Source organism: Poromitra crassiceps (genome assembly GCF_964638095.1).
Source record: "Poromitra crassiceps genome assembly, chromosome: 12".
Taxonomy (NCBI): Eukaryota; Metazoa; Chordata; class Actinopteri; order Beryciformes; family Melamphaidae; genus Poromitra; species Poromitra crassiceps.
In genome coordinates, this window is record NC_139632.1 from 3,026,247 (window position 1) to 3,048,361 (window position 22,115).

The window sequence follows — 22,115 nt, forward strand, 5'->3', positions numbered from 1 at the left end:
TCTGTGCATAACATCACATCCACACTACTGTCTGCTTCACTGTCAGGGTCGTCTTCCTCTCCCCTCCGCTTTCTTTTCCTCACGTATTTCTGGTGTCGGTGTTACTGTCCTCTATATGGAGTCCACCCCAACCCCAAATAACTACACACACACACACACACACACACACACACACACACACACACACACACACACACACACACACGCACACACACACACACAGACAGACAGAGGGTCCAGGCCCTCATCTCGTTTAGTGCTCCTGTATCGATCAGTACAGGATGTAAGAGACTGGGCAATAAAGTGAAGCAGTGCTCTCTCTCTTCTTCACATCTCTCCTCCTTCCCCGCATTCACTTCCCCATTCATCGCTCTTCATACACCAATCACCATTCACTTCCCCATTCATCGCTCTTCATACACCAATCACCATTCACTTCCCCATTCATCGCTCTTCATACACCAATCACCATCTTCATACACCATCATCATCTTCATACACCATCATCATCATCTTCATACACCATCATCATCATCTTCATACACCATCATCATCATCTTCATACACCATCATATGCTGCGTGTGGGAAGCGCTGTGATCATCAGACCTCAGAGAAAATTGCCATCAGCCAGACCAATTTATTGCCAAATGCTTGGGGATTCAACACGTGAACATAAGAAGTCAACATGGTGGAGAGGCAGAAGACAGCAGCCTAGCTTCACTCATAACCATGTCAGAAGAAGTCAACATGGTGGAGAGGCAGAAAGACAGCAGCCTAGCTTCACTCATAACCATGTCAGAAGAAGTCAACATGGTGGAGAGGCAGAAAGACAGCAGCCTAGCTTCGCTCATAACCATGTCAGAAGAAGTCAACATGGTGGAGAGGCAGAAAGACAGCAGCCTAGCTTCACTCATAACCATGTCAGAAGAAGTCAACATGGTGGAGAGGCAGAAAGACAGTAGCCTAGCTTCACTCATAACCATGTCAGAAGAAGTCAACATGGTGCAGAGGCAGAAAGACAGCAGCCTAGCTTCACTCATAACCATGTCAGAAGAAGTCAACATGGTGGAGAGGCAGAAAGACAGCAGCCTAGCTTCACTCATAACCATGTCAGAAGAAGTCAACATGGTGGAGAGGCAGAAAGACAGTAGCCTAGCTTCACTCATAACCATGTCAGAAGAAGTCAACATGGTGGAGAGGCAGAAAGACAGCAGCCTAGCTTCACTCATAACCATGTCAGAAGAAGTCAACATGGTGGAGAGGCAGAAAGACAGTAGCCTAGCTTCACTCATAACCATGTCAGAAGAAGTCAACATGGTGGAGAGGCAGAAAGACAGCAGCCTAGCTTCACTCATAACCATGTCAGAAGAAGTCAACATGGTGGAGAGGCAGAAAGACAGCAGCCTAGCTTCACTCATAACCATGTCAGAAGAAGTCAACATGGTGGAGAGGCAGAAAGACAGCAGCCTAGCTTCACTCATAACCATGTCAGAAGAAGTCAACATGGTGGAGAGGCAGAAAGACAGCAGCCTAGCTTCACTCATAACCATGTCAGAAGAAGTCAACATGGTGGAGAGGCAGAAAGACAGCAGCCTAGCTTCACTCATAACCATGTCAGAAGAAGTCAACATGGTGGAGAGGCAGAAAGACAGCAGCCTAGCTTCACTCATAACCATGTCAGAAGAAGTCAACATGGTGGAGAGGCAGAAAGACAGCAGCCTAGCTTCACTCATAACCATGTCAGAAGAAGTCAACATGGAGGAGAGGCAGAAAGACAGCAGCCTAGCTTCACTCATAACCATGTCAGAAGAAGTCAACATGGTGGAGAGGCAGAAAGACAGCAGCCTAGCTTCACTCATAACCATGTCAGAAGAAGTCAACATGGTGGAGAGGCAGAAAGACAGCAGCCTAGCTTCACTCATAACCATGTCAGAAGAAGTCAACATGGTGGAGAGGCAGAAAGACAGCAGCCTAGCTTCACTCATAACCATGTCAGAAGAAGTCAACATGGAGGAGAGGCAGAAAGACAGCAGCCTAGCTTCACTCATAACCATGTCAGAAGAAGTCAACATGGTGGAGAGGCAGAAAGACAGCAGCCTAGCTTCACTCATAACCATGTCAGAAGAAGTCAACATGGTGGAGAGGCAGAAAGACAGCAGCCTAGCTTCACTCATAACCATGTCAGAAGAAGTCAACATGGTGGAGAGGCAGAAAGACAGCAGCCTAGCTTCACTCATAACCATGTCAGAAGAAGTCAACATGGTGGAGAGGCAGAAAGACAGCAGCCTAGCTTCACTTGAACACATTGTTCTCACATCTCTGGGCTTTAGAGCCCTGCATTCTGGCACGGGTCCAAGGCCCGACCCTCACATCACTAGCTAGTGTGTTTTGTTTTGTGATGTTTGAACTGACACATTGTGGTGTTCAAAGTGTTTTAATGTACTTTTTTTTGTCTACTGTTGATTTGCTCGTCTTACGCTATTCGAAATATGCGTTTGTTTAAAGTCGGTTGAGTTGAGTTTGCCGTGTTTCCGGTGTCGCAATATTGCGGTTATTGTGACATCAAGAAAGTAGCCGGCTTTAAATGTTTTCATGTGCGGCCCTCCGGCTGATGCTTATGGAAAACCCTGGCGCCGTCACCTACACTGTGCGCCCCTTTTGCTGCATCTCATGCACACCCGTCACCTACACTGTGCGCCCCTTTTGCTGCATCTCATGCACACCCGTCACCTACACTGTGCGCCCCTTTTGCTGCATCTCATGCACACCCGTCACCTACACTGTGCGCCCCTTTTGCTGCATCTCATGCACACCCGTCACCTACACTGTGCGCCCCTTTTGCTGCATCTCATGCACACCCGTCACCTACACTGTGCGCCCCTTTTGCTGCATCTCATGCACACCCGTCACCTACACTGTGCGCCCCTTTTGCTGCATCTCATGCACACCCGTCACCTACACTGTGCGCCCCTTTTGCTGCATCTCATGCACACCCCTGATTTTTTTCCCCTTACCTTCTGGAAAATCTTTTTCCATGCTTAGTGTCGTGTTCTGCCCTGAGAGAAGACTTCCTTCATTCCAATCAGATCCCTTTAAATGTGATTGTGTTGTGTATGTGTGGATACACCGCGCGGCTTTACGACAGCTGCCGGAAAGCGTAAGTGAGTGTCAGAGTGTCGTGGTTGATGCGTGTTGTTGGTGTAAGATGGTGGGAATAAAACGTTGACAGCACGTCGTGGTCCAGATTTGATAGTATTGTGATGCATAATGACAGTGCGTATAGGTTGGCTTTAAGTGCACTGCCTAAAGCAAAGCAGCAGTCCTCACTGTTGGAATTAGCCAGATGACTCTTTTTGCTGTGCTCTGTTTCAAGGGTAACTGTTTCCCAATATGAGCTTACTAATGCTTAATGCTGGGGTTGCAGACAAAGAGACCAGGGCAGCATTATTGTGAGCGACCCTCCGAATTCTTCCCTGTCACCAAAACAAAAGTCGGATCATTCATCAACAGCACTGGTAGTGCTGAATTGCTCTCTCCTTCATCTGTGCATCGCATGGTCAGAGCAATGCATGCACGTGCATGCAAACACACACACACCGCACACGCACACCCACACACACACACATACATACAGTACACACACACACACACACACGCACGCACACGCACACACACACACACACACACACACACACACACAGTGTACACACACACACACTTGTGAATGCAGACTACTCACAAGGGAGTTCCTCCTCCATCTCTTCCTTTTTCACCCCCTTGTCTTTGTTACCTTTTTCTGTGGAGTTTTCTTCTCTAACCTCGAGTCAGCTATAGAGAGTAAGCTATAGAGAGGCAAAGTGATCGCCTACTTCCTGCTTCAGCACCGTACCAGAGATTTTCATCCGCCATTTATTTTCCCATACACATTCTGTAAAATGCGTATAAAAATAGTTTTACTGGTTCAAACCAAACGGTTCAGATATACCGGTATTTAGAAACAGGAGAGATCGCATAACATTTCACTGGGACCAAAACGTAAAAAAAATGCGGGGTTAAATAAAATATTTTTTCAATGTTTTTTTCTAGTTTTGGTCCGAGTGAAATGTTCTATGGTCTCTCCTGATTATAGCCTTAGCTGAACCGTTTGGTTCGACGAAGTACAACTATTTCATAAGCATTTTACGAAATGTCTATGGGAAAATAAATGGCGGAAGAAAATCTCTGGTACAGTGCTGAAGCAGGAAGTGACGTTCCACTTTGCCTCTCTATATCTGTGCCATACGCAACAGTGAAATTCTCCCCGCTGAAAGAAACCGGCTGTCCAGCAGGGGAGGATTTGTGTGGTGAACACTGAACAGGCCTGGAGGCTCTCTGATAACGGATATGCCCCTGGAGGTCAAGGGCGCCATGGGGAAGAGGTCAAAGCGAGAGTAGGGATAGAGGAAACCCTCTAAATGATGTTATTGCTCTCTGATGTGTGCATGGTTTGATCCTCATTACATTACATTTCGTCATTTAGCAGACGCTTTTGTCCAAAGCGACTTACAATATCACAATTTGTCAACAGTACAGAAAACCACTATGCAACACAATCAATGACAGCTAAGATATTTTTGATAGACTATGTAGCACCATGTAGGAAGTAGTTTGAGAAGGAATAAGTAACATGTAGCATTAGTAGGTTTGAGAAGTTTTTTTATTTTTTTATTAAAAATGTATTTATTTTATTTATTTTATTTATTTTATTTTATTTTATTTTATTTATTTTATTTTATATAATTTATTATCCACAGAACACTTCACCACTCATGAACATATTGTATATATTTACTCGATTTGATTGCACTTGCAACTTTGTGATTGTCTTTAGTTATCTTCCTACTTCTTATCTCTGACCGCTACACTGCATACAGACACTAATGCTGCCTACACACTAGAGGATTTTCAAATCTTAACCGATTTTAAAAACATGAGAGACCACAGACATAAGGACAATTTCATCAGATTTTAACATTAAAATCACCTGAACGCACACACTAGACGATTCGGCCAGACTGCGAGACCACACACCAGCCGTTTGAAGTACCGACTCACAGCGATTCCAGCAACTAGACTGTAGGCTGTTTATATCCCACAAAACCGCAATTTTTTCACACAGACAACAGCAGATGGCTCTCCAAACATGCACCGAGTGGCGGGTCCACTTCAAGCAGCGCGGACACCCTCGCAAAATGAGCTAAAACAACGTCCTGTCTGAGAGCTCATATTACAGCATATCCACTCCCTTGAAGCAAACAAACCGCTCCGCTCGGCACATGTTTGGAGAGCCATCCGCCGCTGTCCACCCTGTTTTAAGCTGTGAGGATGCTGGGGAGAGAGGAGCTACATGGCACTGCTGCTGCCACAACTCGTAGCGCTGCATTAACATCCGGGTATGACCGTCGACGCGTCCCGGTCTGCTCGCTCTCATTGGCTATTGCGGGTTCCGTCGGGAGACAGCCATCGTAAATATCAAACATGTTTGATATGCCCGATTCGAGATCGGGCCGGCTCCGATTCAATCAATAATTTATTGACACCAGACACTTGACAATTATTTTGACAAAAAATCGGTTGAGACTAGCCTCGAATCGGGCCACGCCCCCCCGAGGGGAATCGGGCATTAAATCGGGCCTTTTATCCTCTAGTGTGTGGGAGGCATAAGACAAATTCCTCGTATGTAACTTGCATACTGTGGCAATAAAAGTGATTCTGATTGTGATAAAAGATGTTAGTTCAAGAAGGGCCCAGGTGTAGCCTGAAAAGGTGAGTTTTTAGTCTCCTCAGATGCTCTATGGCTTTCCCCTCTGCAACCCGCCTCCACCTGAAGGCGTAGGAGCGGCAAGCCGGAACGGTGCGAATGGTCAGCTCATTCATAAAAACAAATACAGGGCAAAACCACCTCATGCAGCAAGAAATGCGAAAGTAAAAAAAGGTGGCCAGGAGGAATGCTCCGTGCCTAGTAAATAGGTTAGGCTTTATGACAAACGATGTTGACAAGTAGGTCAAATTAACGGATATAATAATAAGCTTCAGAGGACTATAGCTGTCTGTGGCGAGTTGGTCTGAGGATATTCCCTCTGGAAACCAGCTCCAGAACTGCAATCTGTCTAGCTAGCCATGTTGTGCATTCCCTTACAAAAACTACTAACGTTATAGTAGTCATGTGCATTTATAGCCTATACTATTCCCCCGACGAACGTTATGCAGACTGCAGCTGTTTGATATGCGGGCGATGTCTTTCAGAACGGACGCTAATTAGGCTACTTCATGGGAATAATTTCCTTTACAAAAAACTGGAACCAAAAGATAAGAATTAGCCTTGTACCTAATAGGCTACATGATGGTGTGTCTGTGATCCATAAAGTGGATCAGATGAATATTGAAAGCCTTGTTACCATGCTGCATGTGGACAACACTTTCCTGTTTTATCACTTTGATCCTTAACGACCGCAGCTGCATGTAGTTGGCTGGCTCGTTGGCTGGCGTACATCGGCGATGTTTGGTTGTTGAATGAATTCGTTCATCATACAGTAGCCTAGGCTACACTAACCTATGAAAATATTCATTTGGGCTAGGAGGAGCTGGGTGGAAATGCCTCCGCTCGCCTTTCAATCCGGGAGCGGTGGCTGTCACCTGAAAGCACACCCCAGGACGGGAATGTGGCGGTGCTGCTTGGCTGTGTGTGAAAGCAATTTCTGTGGCGAGGCTGCCGGCTTTGCGGGCCTTCTGAACTGCAATTTTGCGCGATCTGTGTGTGAACGTGGCTATAGGTATTGGTAATCAGATTACCTCCATGGTGTACACATCACATCCAGCCTCTCCCACTGCTACACCCTCACCCCCCCCCCCCCCCCCCCCTACAGGTTAAGATCCTAACATCCAGCCTCTCCCACTGCTACACCCCCCCCCCCCCTCCCCCCTACAGGTTAAGATCCTAACATCCAGCCTCTCCCGCTGCTACACCCTCACCCCCCCCCCCCCCCCCCCCTACAGGTTAAGATCCTAACATCCAGCCTCTCCCACTGCTACACCCTCACCCCCCCCCCCCCCTACAGGTTAAGATCCTAACATCCAGCCTCTCCCACTGCTACACCCCCCCCCCCCCCCCCCTACAGGTTAAGATCCTAACATCCAGCCTCTCCCACTGCTACACCCTCACCCCCCCCCCCCCTACAGGTTAAGATCCTAACATCCAGCCTCTCCCACTGCTACACCCTCACCCCCCCCCCCCTACAGGTTAAGATCCTAACATCCAGCCTCTCCCACTGCTACACCCTCACCCCCCCCCCCCTACAGGTTAAGATCCTAACATCCAGCCTCTCCCACTGCTACACCCTCACCCCCCCCCCCCCTACAGGTTAAGATCCTAACATCCAGCCTCTCCCACTGCTACACCCTCACCCCCCCCCCCCCCCCCCCCCTACAGGTTAAGATCCTAACATCCAGCCTCTCCCACTGCTACACCCTCACCCCCCCCCCCCCCCTACAGGTTAAGATCCTAACATCCAGCCTCTCCCACTGCTACACCCTCACCCCCCCCCCCCCCCTACAGGTTAAGATCCTAACATCCAGCCTCTCCCACTGCTACACCCTCACCCCCCCCCCCCCCCCTACAGGTTAAGATCCTAACATCCAGCCTCTCCCACTGCTACACCCTCACCCCCCCCCCCCCCTACAGGTTAAGATCCTAACATCCAGCCTCTCCCACTGCTACACCCTCACCCCCCCCCCCCCCCCTACAGGTTAAGATCCTAACATCCAGCCTCTCCCACTGCTACACCCTCACCCCCCCCCCCCTACAGGTTAAGATCCTAACATCCAGCCTCTCCCACTGCTACACCCTCACCCCCCCCCCCCCCCTACAGGTTAAGATCCTAACATCCAGCCTCTCCCACTGCTACACCCTCACCCCCCCCCCCCCCCCCCTACAGGTTAAGATCCTAACATCCAGCCTCTCCCACTGCTACACCCTCACCCCCCCCCCCCCCCTACAGGTTAAGATCCTAACATCCAGCCTCTCCCACTGCTACACCCTCACCCCCCCCCCCCCCCCCCTACAGGTTAAGATCCTAACATCCAGCCTCTCCCACTGCTACACCCTCACCCCCCCCCCCCCCCCCTACAGGTTAAGATCCTAACATCCAGCCTCTCCCACTGCTACACCCTCACCCCCCCCCCCCCCCCCCCCCTACAGGTTAAGATCCTAACATCCAGCCTCTCCCACTGCTACACCCCCCCCCCCCCCCCCTACAGGTTAAGATCCTAACATCCAGCCTCTCCCACTGCTACACCCTCTCTCACCCCCCCCCCCCCCCCCGACTGTGGCCCTGTGTCAGGGTTAACTGCTGTATGTGTTAACTGTTCATGTCATATCCCCATTAACCTCCATTGTGGCTCCGCAGGCCGTTGAAGCCTCCCCGGGTGGCAGTGAGCACTCATTATGTCTCCCCTGGCTGCAGTTGGCCTGTGTAGGTTCAGCCACTGATCTGACTTATGGCTGCAGCCACTGATGGCTGATATTTGCTCTGTTCTTTTTCTTGTTTCTAGCACTGCACAACCTCTCCACTGCCGCATGTAAGTGTGTGTGTGTGTGTGTGTGTGGGGGGGGGGGGGGTGGGGGGGTGTTTTGCGCGCGCTGGTGTGTGTGTGTGTGGGGGGGGGGGGTTGTTTTGCGCGTACTGGTGTGTGTGTGAGGGGGGGGTGTTTTGCACGTGCTGGTGTGGTGTGTTGTGTGTGTGTGTGTGTGTGTGTGTGTGTGTGAGAGGGGGGTGTTTTGCACGCACTGGTGTGTGTTTGGGGTAACCCTCTCTCTTCTCTATAATGGGAGGCATGAACTCTCGCTCTAAACCCATTTCCAGCCCATCTGAAATACGGCAGCAAATTACCTCCAGCGGTGCCCTGCACACCAGGCCCAATCCACCCCAAATAGAAGTGACAGGACAGTGCAATTTATCGCCATAACCCCTGTACCCCCCCCGCACCCCCACACCCCCCACCCTCCCATACACACTGTAGACACACAGTTAACAGCAGCCACGCTCCCTCCTTCCCTCCCTCGTACTGTAGCCAAGGCACTGACTTCTGGATGGTGTTTTGTGAGCATATGTGCGTAGAGGCCTATGCCTGTGTGTGCCGCAGCAGTAGCATGTTGTGATACACTGTGTGTGTGTGTGTGTGTGTGTGTGTGTGTGTGTGTGTGTGTGTCTCAGGATGTGTGTGTCCATGGTCTCTGTGCTCCAGTGTTGGGGCCAACCTCCTGCTCTGGCCCCTTGCCCTGCCTATTATCTCATTGATTTCCTCCTCTCCTCTTTTCAATTCTCTCCATTTCCACACTGCCGTCCTTTCCATTAGAAGAGCAATTGAACAGAGTGCTGTGACATGGGAGGGAGAGAGGCGGGGGGGGGGGGTGGTCTGGAAGAGAGAGACGGGGGGGGTTTGGCAGAGAGAGATGGGGGGGGTGGTCTGGCAGAGAGAGATGGGGGGGTTTTGGCAGAGAGAGACGGGGGGGTTTTGGCAGAGAGAGACGGGGGGGTTTTGGCAGAGAGAGACGGGGGGGGTCTGGAAGAGAGACGGGGGGGTCTGGAAGAGAGAGACGGGGGGGTCTGGAAGAGAGAGACGGGGGGGGTCTGGAAGAGAGAGACGGGGGGGGGTCTGGAAGAGAGAGACAGGGGGGTCTGGAAGAGAGAGACGGGGGGGGTCTGGAAGAGAGAGACGGGGGGGGGTCTGGAAGAGAGAGACGGGGGGGGGTCTGGAAGAGAGAGACGGGGGGGGTCTGGAAGAGAGAGACGGGGGGGTCTGGAAGAGAGAGATGGGGGGGGTCTGGAAGAGAGAGACGGGGGGGGTCTGGAAGAGAGAGGCGGGGGGGGTCTGGAAGAGAGACGGGGGGGTCTGGAAGAGAGACGGGGGGGTCTGGAAGAGAGAGACGGGGGGGTCTGGAAGAGAGAGACGGGGGGGGGTCTGGAAGAGAGAGGTGGGGGGGGTCTGGAAGAGAGAGACGGGGGGGGGGTCTGGAAGAGAGAGGTGGGGGGGGTCTGGAAGAGAGAGACGGGGGGGGGGTCTGGAAGAGAGAGGCGGGGGGGGGTCTGGAAGAGAGAGGTGGGGGGGGTCTGGAAGAGAGAGGTGGGGGGGGTCTGGAAGAGAGAGACGGGGGGGGGTCTGGAAGAGAGAGGCGGGGGGGGGTCTGGAAGAGAGAGGCGGGGGGGGGTCTGGAAGAGAGAGGTGGGGGGGGTCTGGAAGAGAGAGAGGTGGGGGGGGGCCTGGAAGAGAGAGGCGGGGGGGGGTCTGGAAGAGAGAGACGGGGGGGTCTGGAAGAGAGAGACGGGGGGGGTCTGGAAGAGAGAGGTGGGGGGGTCTGGAAGAGAGAGGCGGGGGGGCGTCTGGAAGAGAGAGGTGGGGGGGTCTGGAAGAGAGAGACGGGGGGGGGGTCTGGCAGAGAGAGGTGGGGGGGGGGGTCTGGCAGAGAGAGGCGGGGGGGGGGGTCTGGAAGAGAGAGACGGGGGGGTCTGGCAGAGAGAGACGGGGGGGGGTCTGGAAGAGAGAGACGGGGGGGGGGTCTGGAAGAGAGAGACGGGGGGGGGTCTGGCAGAGAGAGGCGGGGGGGGGTCTGGATTAGGAGGAGAGGAGATATAAGAGGACAGGAAAAGGAGAGGTGGTGCTGAGTAGGGCTGCCCCCTCCTGGTCGATTGGTTGGTCGATGAGATTCACATTGGTCGAACAATCGCTGGTGTTATAATAATTTCATAGGAGAGATTTAATTTCATAACAAGAAAAGCGATCCGGAACTAAGTAACGTGCCTCGGAAGCAAGTTGCAACACGGACCTTTTCTAGAAGCACACAGGAAGTGATCCAGGCTAGAGAGACAGGCTAACCTTAGTTAGCAGAAAGCTGAGGAACCAGCAGAGCGATGGAATTAACAATTAAATGGCTCAGTTATCAGCGAAAAACAATGTTTCAGCACGCAGCCACCATCAGCTGTTAACGAGCGGCTAACTACGCACCTTATGAGTTGAGACTACAGTAGTCTCGCTGGCCAGCCTCCTCTCCCTTCCGTCCGAGGAGTCTGGCGCCGCAGGTCTCCATAGTGGCATTGCGATGGGCGGCGCTTAGCGGCAGTGCCCTTGGAAAATAGTTTCAAACAATCCAACTTGCCGTTTTCAGCGTGTAGCAACGAGCTAGCGTGTAGGTTTCTGCCGTTAGCTTGCTAGCTAGTTAGCGTTGTTGTTTTCACTGAGGCGGCAGCGCACTATTTACAGCAACACCCAGGGAGGAGGGAGCGGAAGCTGCTCTGATTGACATGGTCGGAGCCAATGACAGAGTTTGTAATAAGCAGGGAGTGGACATCCGGCTGCCACCGAAACAGTCGCTCCAATGGGAGAGCAGAGTAGAGCAGGGGAGGGTTTATCCCAGTTATGGAGACCTGCGGCGCCAGACTCCTCAGACGGAAGGGAGAGGAGGCTGGCCAGCGAGACTAAGACTACAGTCTTCAGTGAGACTTGATGTCCACAGAGATACACTCCAACTCTGGTAATGTTAGACAGACTTATAAGATGTTACTGGAATAAATCGCAAAAGCTGTCTAGCTGTCCTTTCTGCCAACGAATTAGCCATGCCACGTGTGCTAACGTTACATAACCATAACCATCGCACACGCAACTCAAAGCTGTTTCCCATTAGCTGAATATGGCCAGGTGTTGCACAGCACGCTGATCAGTTTGTCCATTCCGGTAACGTTACAACGCTGCAAATAGCTTTTATAATTATCAGCCATCAGGTATAGTGCAGGCAGTAGTCAGTACACTGCACAAAATAAGAAAAAAAGTACACTGCAAAAAATAAAAACAAAAAAGTACACTTTTTTCTTTTTTCTTTTTTTTTCTTTTTTTAGACCCCGTTTCGACCAATCGATTGGTTGGAGCTGTGGTCGATTTCTGGTCGACCAGGATAATCTTTGGTCGAGGGCAGCCCTAGTGCTGAGGAAGAAATTAGCAGTTTTTAAATACTCTTTCAGTCTCATTCAGTGGAACGAGCCACCATTTCAACAGTTTGTGAACTAAGCATTCATCCTGCTTTAACATTCATGTTATATTATATTCATGCATTATTCTACCAGCCAAAATAATATATTGCATTTTTGTCACATATACATAATGGCCTCTATCTTCCCACTGGCCTTAGGCGCTAAAACTGGCGCTAAACGCAAAAAAACGCGCCTTGCGCCTGCCTCGGGAAGATGGCATCATGGTTTTAGGCCCCGAAATGCGCTTTACGCCGAAGAAGCGTGGCACAGTGCCAGAATGGGCGTTTCGGCCTTAAATACCGGCCTAACGCTATCTTCCCCCCTGGCGTTAATTTAGCGCTTAGCGCTTTTCAAAACCAGGCCTTATTCAGTGCGTAATTGCGCGGAGCTCTCCTCTGCCATCTCACTCTCTCTCCCCCTCTCTCTCACGCTCAGACAGGCACAATGACCGATGAAAAAAAAGTTGTTATACCGTAGTTTTCTGTCATTCAGAAGCTGTTGCATCATCCTACCTGTGCGCTCCCCTACCAAAGCCACACATGTGAAATCTCCCAGCATGCATTGAGGCTAATACATTTAGACAAGAAATAGCAACCAAATCAGCCTAAATAGGCTAAGTGGTAGATATAAATAATATGTATGTTAACACAAGATGCAATTCTGGAACATTTCAATATTGGACAAAATAAAACATAACAATCAACCCTATGTGAAACATATATGTAATCCAGGTGGAATATATATCCCTCGCAAATACAACGTGATATAGATGGGTGACAGCCGTAACACGGTTCTACTGTGATATCCGCTCCAGCAAGACTTGGCTTAGGCTACTTCACACGTACTTTTACAATAAAAACACATTTATGCAATGACTTTACATAATGTAGGCTATATTTATGTGCATCATTTAGCCTGAGCAGCAGGTCGTCTACAAGTTATAAAACTACCTGCCCTGAATGAGCCAAGTGGGGGTGCTGTTCACTATTGTGAAAGTTATGTGTTTACAACATATAAAGATCATGGAATTGGATGGTATCAGGAATGTCACCGATAGTTAACGTTCTATATTGTAGGCTACAGGGAGACCATCAGCCCTGCTGAACAGATCTGTATTTGCCTGGCTGTAGGTTGAATTGTTTTATTCAGGCTATGATCTGTGATGTGCTGAGATATCCAAATTGGCACGAAGAGATGACAGCATAAAGCCGCAACCCGCGGACTGGATCGAGTGGATCGGAGCTTCGAAAGGAAGAATGTCATTGAGTAACTGCAGTTCACCAATGAGCACAGTTGTGAATAATTCTACGCTTAAAAGGCGTGGTTATAATGGTTAAGGCCGCGTGTCGGGCTGTGAATCTTCACTGGCCTCACGATTCGATTACGATTCAGAGGGCTACGATTCGATTCGATTACGATTATCGATGCATCTCGATGCATCTCGATGCATCTTAAATCGATGCATCACTTTTTTCTGCAATCATGATTTATTTTTTCTCACTTTCTTTTTTCATTTGGAATTGCATTGTATTATGATCCATAATTAAAATAAACAACTGCATGTACTTCCATTCTATTTTATTTGATTATTATTATTTATTTATTTTTAATAATCGATTTTTGATATTTCTGAATCGATGCAGAATCGTGCACGTCCGCATCGCGATGCATCTTATAATCGATTATTTTTGACACCCCTAATATCTAGGGCTGTCCCCAATACCGTATTTAGAGCGTTGCCGCTTCGGGGAGATAAAATCGATCATAATCAAAGCTTCTAGGGTCCGGGGAGGCTGTTACAGACAGAGGAAGAAACAAACATCAACGCTAGTTGTAGGCTACTCACTTTGAGTTGAAAGGACTCTCAGCTCAGTCAGCAGCGTCCGCTCCGCGGCTCATAGTAAATGTTCTTGCAGGCTTATAAACTCATGACAAAAAGCTTGTCATCCGTCTCTCAAATGTGAATTCGAGGTGGACTCAGCTCAGCTCAGCTCAGCAGCATAACGTTAGCGGACTTGCCTGCATGCTCACTGAGCTTGTCAAAGAGAGCTGTGTGCCAGCTGCTCCTTCATAACGTTATAAACAAAGTGAACCACTTGGATTCACTTGAACACTTTAAAAAAAAGTTACTCACACTGTAAAGTTACTCGCACTGTAAAGTTACTCACGCTGTAAAGTTACTCACACTGTGAAGTTACTCACACTGTAAAGTGACTCACACTGTAAAGTTAATCACACTGTAAAGTTACTCACACTGTAAAGTTACTCACACTGTAAAGTTACTCGCACTGTAAAGTTACTCGCACTGTAAAGTTACTCGCACTGTAAAGTTACTCACACTGTAAAGTTACTCACACTGTAAAGTTACTCACACTGGGTTGAAAATTAGGAAAGAAGTGTACGAAGTTTCATGTTTATAAGACGGTCTCTTTCATGTCCGCAACTCACGTCTGTCGCTGTGTGCTGCTGGGGGTGCGTTTGTTTGTTCTCTCGGGGCGTGCCGGTGTGAGTTGACCCCCGTGTTAAACAGTGTTAGCCTGAAGGACCCGCCCAGCCCGAAAACAAGAGACAATCTCACGAAGCACTCATGTTAGCCGGCTGCGCACCAAAACACAGTTTTAATTTGACATGACGACTATTTTGGGATGTGCCACGTGGCGGGTAGACCCCTGAGCATCACACGCCAAACCTAAAATCTAGTCGCCATTGGTGCTTGGCGGGTGTTCATTTGGGGCCCTGTATGTATTTAGTGAATATATATATATAGTGATAAAGTAGTTTTTCATTGTAATCTCTCTCTCTTGCACACCTCCCTCCCTCCCTCCCTCCCTCCTTTCCTCAGGAGTTTGCTCCAGAGCCGTCTGAGGTCTCCCCAGGACAGACACCTGCCATCACAGCATTGGAGAGGGAGGGGCATGCGCTGGATTGGTGGTTCCTGGTACAGGGTGTCAGCCAATAAGCTCTCCCGCACTGTGCCAGCCAGCACGTCAATCAACCGAACGGGTACAGTCACTTTTTGTTGTTTTTTCTAGAGGACAGTAAGACAGACAGGAAAGGTGGGGAGAGACAGAGGGGACAACATCAGGCCCGTATCTAGCCTGCCACACTAGGGTGGGCTGGTAGGGGGCAACTTTGGTGGTAGGTTGCCAGAGGTTGTGGGTTCGGGGATGGGGATTAAATTGCATTATATTCAGTGGCGCTGGAAGTACTTTTAGGTAGGAATGGACTCTCGGTGCTGCCTGCAAGGGCAGCGCCGAAGAAAATTTGACGTTTTTTGGACTTTCATCCAAGAATATTTAATTTTAAATTAACATTAGGATTATACTGTTGTGATGTCATTATTCAGTATCTTCTCCTTTTCTCACTCACTTTCATGTAACCACCTGCTCTCCCTTTAGTCGTTTTACACTACAACAGACAGCAACACAGGCATAAACACTGAACCAAATTGTTCCAGTAGGAGTCACCATTCTGTTTTGGGTCACCAAACTGTAAGTAGGAACTTTCACTCAGGTGACAGGCCAGTGTTTACATTATTATTGTCAAAACTATTAGCAAACTATGTACAAACTAACTATTTACAAAACTATTGCTATATTTCCAAGACGTTTAGTCTTATTCAAATTCAAACTGAAAAGTGACAAAGAAAACTACTTTGAAAGCAGATTTACTTACCCTAAAAATAAATAAAAATACTTCATCCAGTTTAAAATAATCAACTCCATAACATTTCTTTTCATTGGATGATCTTATTTCTCAAATCAAATTAAAGACTAGTGCAGTGAGACTTAACCATAGCTAAAAACTATTTGCCATTTAGCCTTCAAACCTATATTTACAAGACTTTTAGTCTTATTCAAACTCAAACTGAAATTAAAACTTTGAAAGCAGATTGACTTTGTTACCCTAACAAATAAATAACAATCCTTCATCCATAGTTTAAAATAATCAACTCCATAATATTCTTTGCATTGGATGAGCTTATTTCTCAAATCAAATTAAAGCTATAACTACTGTTAGGTGCCCTAAACTAACTAACCCAGTGGTCTCCAACCTTCAGGTCGCGAAAAAAAAAGGGAGATACAAAAAAAAAAAAAAAATTTGGGTGGGCAAGATTAATTTTTGGGTGGGCATAGCCCACCCCTGCCCCCCCCTAGAATCGGCCCTGGACAACATGCAGCAAAGGACCATGGGTCAGAGACAAACCCGGGTCGGCCGCACAAAGGACAAAGCCTTTGTGGTACGCGTTCTACTCGGTGAACCACCGAGACGCCCCCTGGTGGCTGTTATTCTATTGTTCGTCAAAAACAATACCGATACTAATCCCACGGCTCATTGGTGGCGATGCTTTCTGAATATGTGAAGAGGATTGCCGGACTGTGAAAATGCACAGTAAAGGTGAGAAGACTCGCAATTTCAAATTGAAACAAAATTCACAAGAATACAATTTTTACCTCCTTCACTTTAATTCGATACAGATCAATGCCTCTTAAAAAATTAAATAAAGCGAGGCTTTGCCGATTTTCAATCCACTTTTTATCATTATAATCTCGGTAATAAGCTGATGGACAGTGCTTACCTTCTCTATATTATGTTTTCCACACGGAGTAATATCGGGTTTGTCTGCCTGTAGAAACTCCGCCCATGCCAGCTGGTATAAGTCATTAAGGAAAATTGGCAATGCCTTCCTTGAACTTGGTGTTTTGTCATGTTTGATCCATATTATTCATTCATATATTTTATTGATTTATTGATACTCCAAATTGTTTTCTCTCCTGCTTATTTGTATTCTCCTTTCCTTTAGTTTCCTCTTATTCTCTTATTCCTATATCTATTGCTTCATTGCTTTCCTTTGCTGCTCTTTCATCTGTGAAGCAGCTTTGTAAACTGTGTTTTGAAAAGAATTCTAAAGATAAAGGTCATTATTGCTATTTGGTAGGGCTGTGCCGATTCACTTATCTCCCGATTCGATACTATCACGATACTTGGGTGCCGATTCGATATATATTGCGATTCTTAAGTATTGCGATTCTACGATTATTGCGATTCGATATTACGATTTATTGCGATTTTTGTTTCTTTTTTTCTTTTCTTTTTTCAGTTTGTTTGCTTTTTTACACTAGATTAGAACATGGGAAAAGTTTAATCATACACTTCTAGAGACTGTATATTATATCATGAGTAAGGCTGGGCGATATAGTTAAAAAGTATATTGATATAACATCTTTCATATCCGTCTATATCGATAATTATTGATAATTTTAATTACCTGTTTTTATCTATTTATTTATGTCGATGGTTTTTATGAATAAAAAACATTAGAAGAAAAAGGTTGCATTAATAGCCACTTTATTTTGAACCACCTTATTTTCAAGGCACACAGGTAGGTCTAATTTGTCACACACACACACACACATACATGCTCTGAGTGCAACTGCAAGCATTATTTACAGACATGGTGACGTTTTACTTTGATGACAGCCTAGCGTTGCCAGCCTTCTAAAAAAACGTTTGGTAACGTGTATTTCAGGGTTGTAGGGTTAACGTTAGGTGAATCAGAGGTGTGGAAAAGCCTGGGTTTTGCTTTGACTTGCTTAACTACAAATATGCCATAGGCTGGAGGGTGACCGCGCGCCATTGGTTGGGCGAGAAAAGGCCTTGCCTGCCTGAAAATGCGGTAGGCTACATTTCTCCATATCTGTTTTATATACGCATCAAGACCCCGCCCAAGCAGAAGACATAAAGTCATAAGCTGTGTGCTCAATAGATGACACAATTAGTTATTCCTGTCCCAAAGTACAAGTAAAACCTTTCCAACAGTTCAACTTTGTCTCTGCTCACAGAAGTGAATTGAGCTGCGGGTGCCCCCTGCCCCGCATTCCGTAAAGTAACGTTGCAGACGTCCGTATTTGTGAAATTGGTGTCTTAATATTAACGTTAATTTCCTGGGCGCTTATTAATAGAACACATGTTAACACGTTATGTTAACACGAATTGAAACTCACCTCACCCACATCGAATTCTTTGTAACGCCGCGTGAGATCAAACGAGTGGCGTCAGCGGAGGACCAAAATGCGAGACTCGATCATTAGCCAGGAATGGGTCTCACGCTACTTTTGCATGCTAAAATAAAGCTGATAATATACAATTTGATTCAAGGGGGGGAAACCCTTTCAGAGTACAACACAAACTGTCTATTTTGCTGCAACTCGACAGTGCTGCTGATCCAGGAGATGTCGGGACTCTCAGCTCTGGATCAAGGAATATGATTAGTGTGTGAGTGGGGGCGGTATGAGCCACGGAGCAGAGGGGAAGCGCTCTAATGTGCTGGATGAAAGTCGTAACATTTCATACATAAACAGAAAAAAATTTGATTATCGATTCTGGAATAAAAGATTGATTCAAAAAATCGTGACATTAAAAATCGCGATACTTAAGTGAATCGATTTTTCCCCCACCCCTACTATTTAGTATAAAGTCTGATAGTGCAAAGGAGTGAAGTGTCAATGAGTAGGTGTGAACTGGGAGGTGTTTATTCATGTGTGTGTCCAGAAGCAGTGTAACAGACTGGGGGAGCCGGCTGGATTTGCCATCTGAAATAATAAAGTTGTCATCTGTCAGAGCACAGAGGGGGAGGAGCCTCTGTCAGAGCACAGAGGGGGAGGAGCCTCTGTCAGAGCACAGAGGGGGAGGAGCCGCAGAACTGGACCACGCAGATTAAAGCCCGAGATCTGCCTCTACCTCTCTGCTTCATGCCTCCCCTCTCTCTCTCTCTCTCTCTCTCTCTCTCTCTCTCTCTCTCTCTCTCTCTCTCTCTCTCTCGCTCTCTCTCTCTCTCTCCCTCTCTGTCTCTGTCTCTCTCTCTTTCCCCCTATGTCTCTCTCTCTCTCTCTTCCCCACTCTGTCTCTCTCTCTCTCTTTCCCCCTATGTCTCTCTCTCTCTCCCCCCCCCCCCCCCCTCTCTCTCTCTCACTACTAAACCTGTGGGTGAAATTGATGAGCTCCGTTCAGTTGAACTCGTGAGCAGCATTCTAGTACTCCTACACGCAGTCCACCATGCTGCTCCACAAGCGCTTCAGGTATGCTCCAACGGGAGTTGTGATTTCACATCTTCCCAGCGAGCTTGGGTTCCTCTCCACATTTGTTCTTGGTCTGGTGCCACCAGCCTGTAATCCTGCTCTACTTAACTCACAGCAGAGTGCTCTGCGCCTTACAGCCAAAAATGTTCCAGAATTAGAGACCCGAATAAGATCATCTACCATGTTTAAGCCCACCCCTCTCTCCTCTCTTCTCCTCTCTTCTCCTCTCTTCTCCTCTCTTCTCCTCTCTTCTCCTCTCTTCTCCTCTCTTCTTCTCCTCTCTTCTCCTCTCTTCTCCTCTCTTCTCCTCTCTTCTTCTCCTCTCTTCTCCTCTCTTCTTCTCCTCTCTTCTCCTCTCTTCTCCTCTCTTCTCCTCTCCTCTCCTCTCTTCTCCTCTCTTCTCCTCTCTTCTTCTCCTCTCTTCTCCTCTCTTCTCCTCTCCTGTTCTTCCTGTGTTTGGCGAGCACCTCGGGTACATCGTGTTTATGATGTTCCAACAGTGCTGGATGTCACGTTTGGCTTCGGCACAAATGTGTGAAACCGTCACAGTATAAATAACTACACAGATGTCAAGTTGTTAGAGCATTGGCCTGGGTGCTCACTCACTCGCTCACTCACTCACTCACTCACTCACACACTCACTCACTCACACACTCACTCACTCACTCACTCACTCACACACTCACTCACTCACTCACTCACTCACTCACACACTCACTCACTCACTCACTCACTCGCTCACTCACTCACTCGCTCACTCACTCGCTCGCTCACTCACTCACTCACACACTCACTCGCTCACACACTCACTCGCTCGCTCGCTCGCTCGCTCACTCACACACTCACTCACTCACTCACTCACTCACTCACTCACTCACTCGCTCACTCACTCACTCGCTTGAATTCTTCATTTGTTGTGAATAGTTACAGGTAAGATTGATGTTAAAGCGAACAAATCTAAATGAAAACAAAGAGAAAATGGCCTCCTAGTGAAGATTGTAAGGTGGATTCAAGTTAAATCTTCTTTAAATCTTCTTTAATCTTCAAATGTTCTCATTTGTCCCCTTTCTCCACAATTAGGAAGGTGGTTCAGTCCTCACCACATCTCCCCTTCGACGTCTCCTTTGAGCCGCCCCTCCCCCACGCGCCATGTGGCCAGGTAGGCTCTTCGCACCTAACCTCTTCATCTACTCAGAACAGAAGTACTAGCAACGTGTGCCTACAGGACATAACTAACCAATGAACACACAACACTCAAAACGTATTTATCTTCCACACTTTACAACAATTAACGTTTAGATATGGGGCATCCTGTTGTCTCAGTTGGCTAAGGCACATACCATGCATCTGTATTGTATTGGCTTTGAAGCTCCTCATAGTGCCAGGAGGGCAGGCATTTTGAGCATCGTGGCTGGCTGGCTCCTGGCTGGTGGGAGATGGTCAAACACCTAATTCTGGAAATGTTAGTGCTCTCTGAATTGAGCTATGCAGGACCGCTGGCTGTTCCTTTGTTTGTAGGTTCCTGTGTGAGTGTGTGTTTTTGTGTTTTCTGCCACCAAAGTCGCGCAGTCCAGCGGAGTCTTGCCATCATCAGACACGCTCGTCAGAAGAAGCAGCCCAGACAGTACTGCATGTACTACAACCGCTTCGGCAAGTGTAACCGCAGCAGCAGCTGTCCCTACATCCATGACCCGGACAAGGTGGCTGTCTGCACCAGGTAACATGCACACACCAACACATCCCATATGTCCATGCCTGCAGCACACTCAGGGTCATGGCTGGGCCTGGCAGGGTGGCCCTATGGTGAGAGAAACCAGAGACGTTCAAATGTCCACACGCACATCTCTTCGTCGTTTACGTTGTCATTTTTAATTTAAAATAAATCTGAAAAATATTGGGAGCTACCAAATGGGTCGCGAGTCTTCCTGAATCCTATGGTGAGAGAGAGGACAGATCAAACCTTAAAGACAGAGGACAGATAAAGAGGACAGATCAAACCTTGAAGACAGAGGACAGATCAAACCTTAAAGACAGAGGACAGATCAAACCATAAAGACAGAGGACAGATCAAACCTTAAAGACAGAGGACAGATCAAACCTTAAAGACAGAGGACAGATCAAACCTTAAAGACAGAGGACAGATCAAACCTTAAAGACAGAGGACAGATAAAGAGGACAGATCAAACCTTAAAGACAGAGGACAGATCAAACCTTAAAGACAGAGGACAGATAAAGAGGACAGATCAAACCTCGAAGACAGAGGACAGATCAAACCTTAAAGACAGAGGACAGATAAAGAGGACAGATCAAACCTCGAAGACAGAGGACAGATCAAACCTTAAAGACAGAGGACAGATCAAACCTTAAAGACAGAGGACAGATCAAACCTCGAAGACAGAGGACAGATCAAACCTTAAAGACAGAGGACAGATCAAACCTTAAAGACAGAGGACAGATCAAACCTCGAAGACAGAGGACAGATCAAACCTCGAAGACAGAGGACAGATCAAACCTTAAAGACAGAGGACAGATCAAACCTTAAAAGACAGAGGACAGATCAAACCTTAAAGACAGAGGACAGATCAAACTTTAAAAGACAGAGGACAGATCAAACCTTAAAGACAGAGGACAGATCAAACCTTAAAGACAGAGGACAGATCAAACCTTAAAGACAGAGGACAGATCAAACCTTAAAGACAGAGGACAGATCAAACCTTAAAGACAGAGGACAGATCAAACCTTAAAGACAGAGGACAGATAAAGAGGACAGATCAAACCTCGAAGACAGAGGACAGATCAAACCTCGAAGACAGAGGACAGATCAAACCTTAAAGACAGAGGACAGATCAAACCTTAAAGACAGAGGACACATCAAACCTTAAAGACAGAGGACAGATCAAACCTTAAAGACAGAGGACAGATCAAACATTAAAGACAGAGGACAGATCAAACCTTAAAGACAGAGGACAGATCAAA

The 22,115-nt window shown here is 47.6% G+C and overlaps 1 protein-coding gene across 2 annotated transcripts in view; it reads left to right on the forward strand.

Annotated features, from left to right (window-relative positions):
* zc3h3 (zinc finger CCCH-type containing 3) overlaps window positions 1-22,115 on the forward strand; it is a 159,463-nt gene that overhangs the window by 95,154 nt on the left and 42,194 nt on the right. For both annotated transcript variants that reach the window (XM_083646990.1, XM_083646991.1), the window contains exons 5-7: window positions 14,903-15,063; window positions 20,220-20,298; window positions 20,701-20,856. In XM_083646990.1, the coding sequence (XP_083503116.1) occupies window positions 14,903-15,063; window positions 20,220-20,298; window positions 20,701-20,856 (396 nt within the window). The remainder of the gene's footprint in view (window positions 1-14,902; window positions 15,064-20,219; window positions 20,299-20,700; window positions 20,857-22,115) is intronic.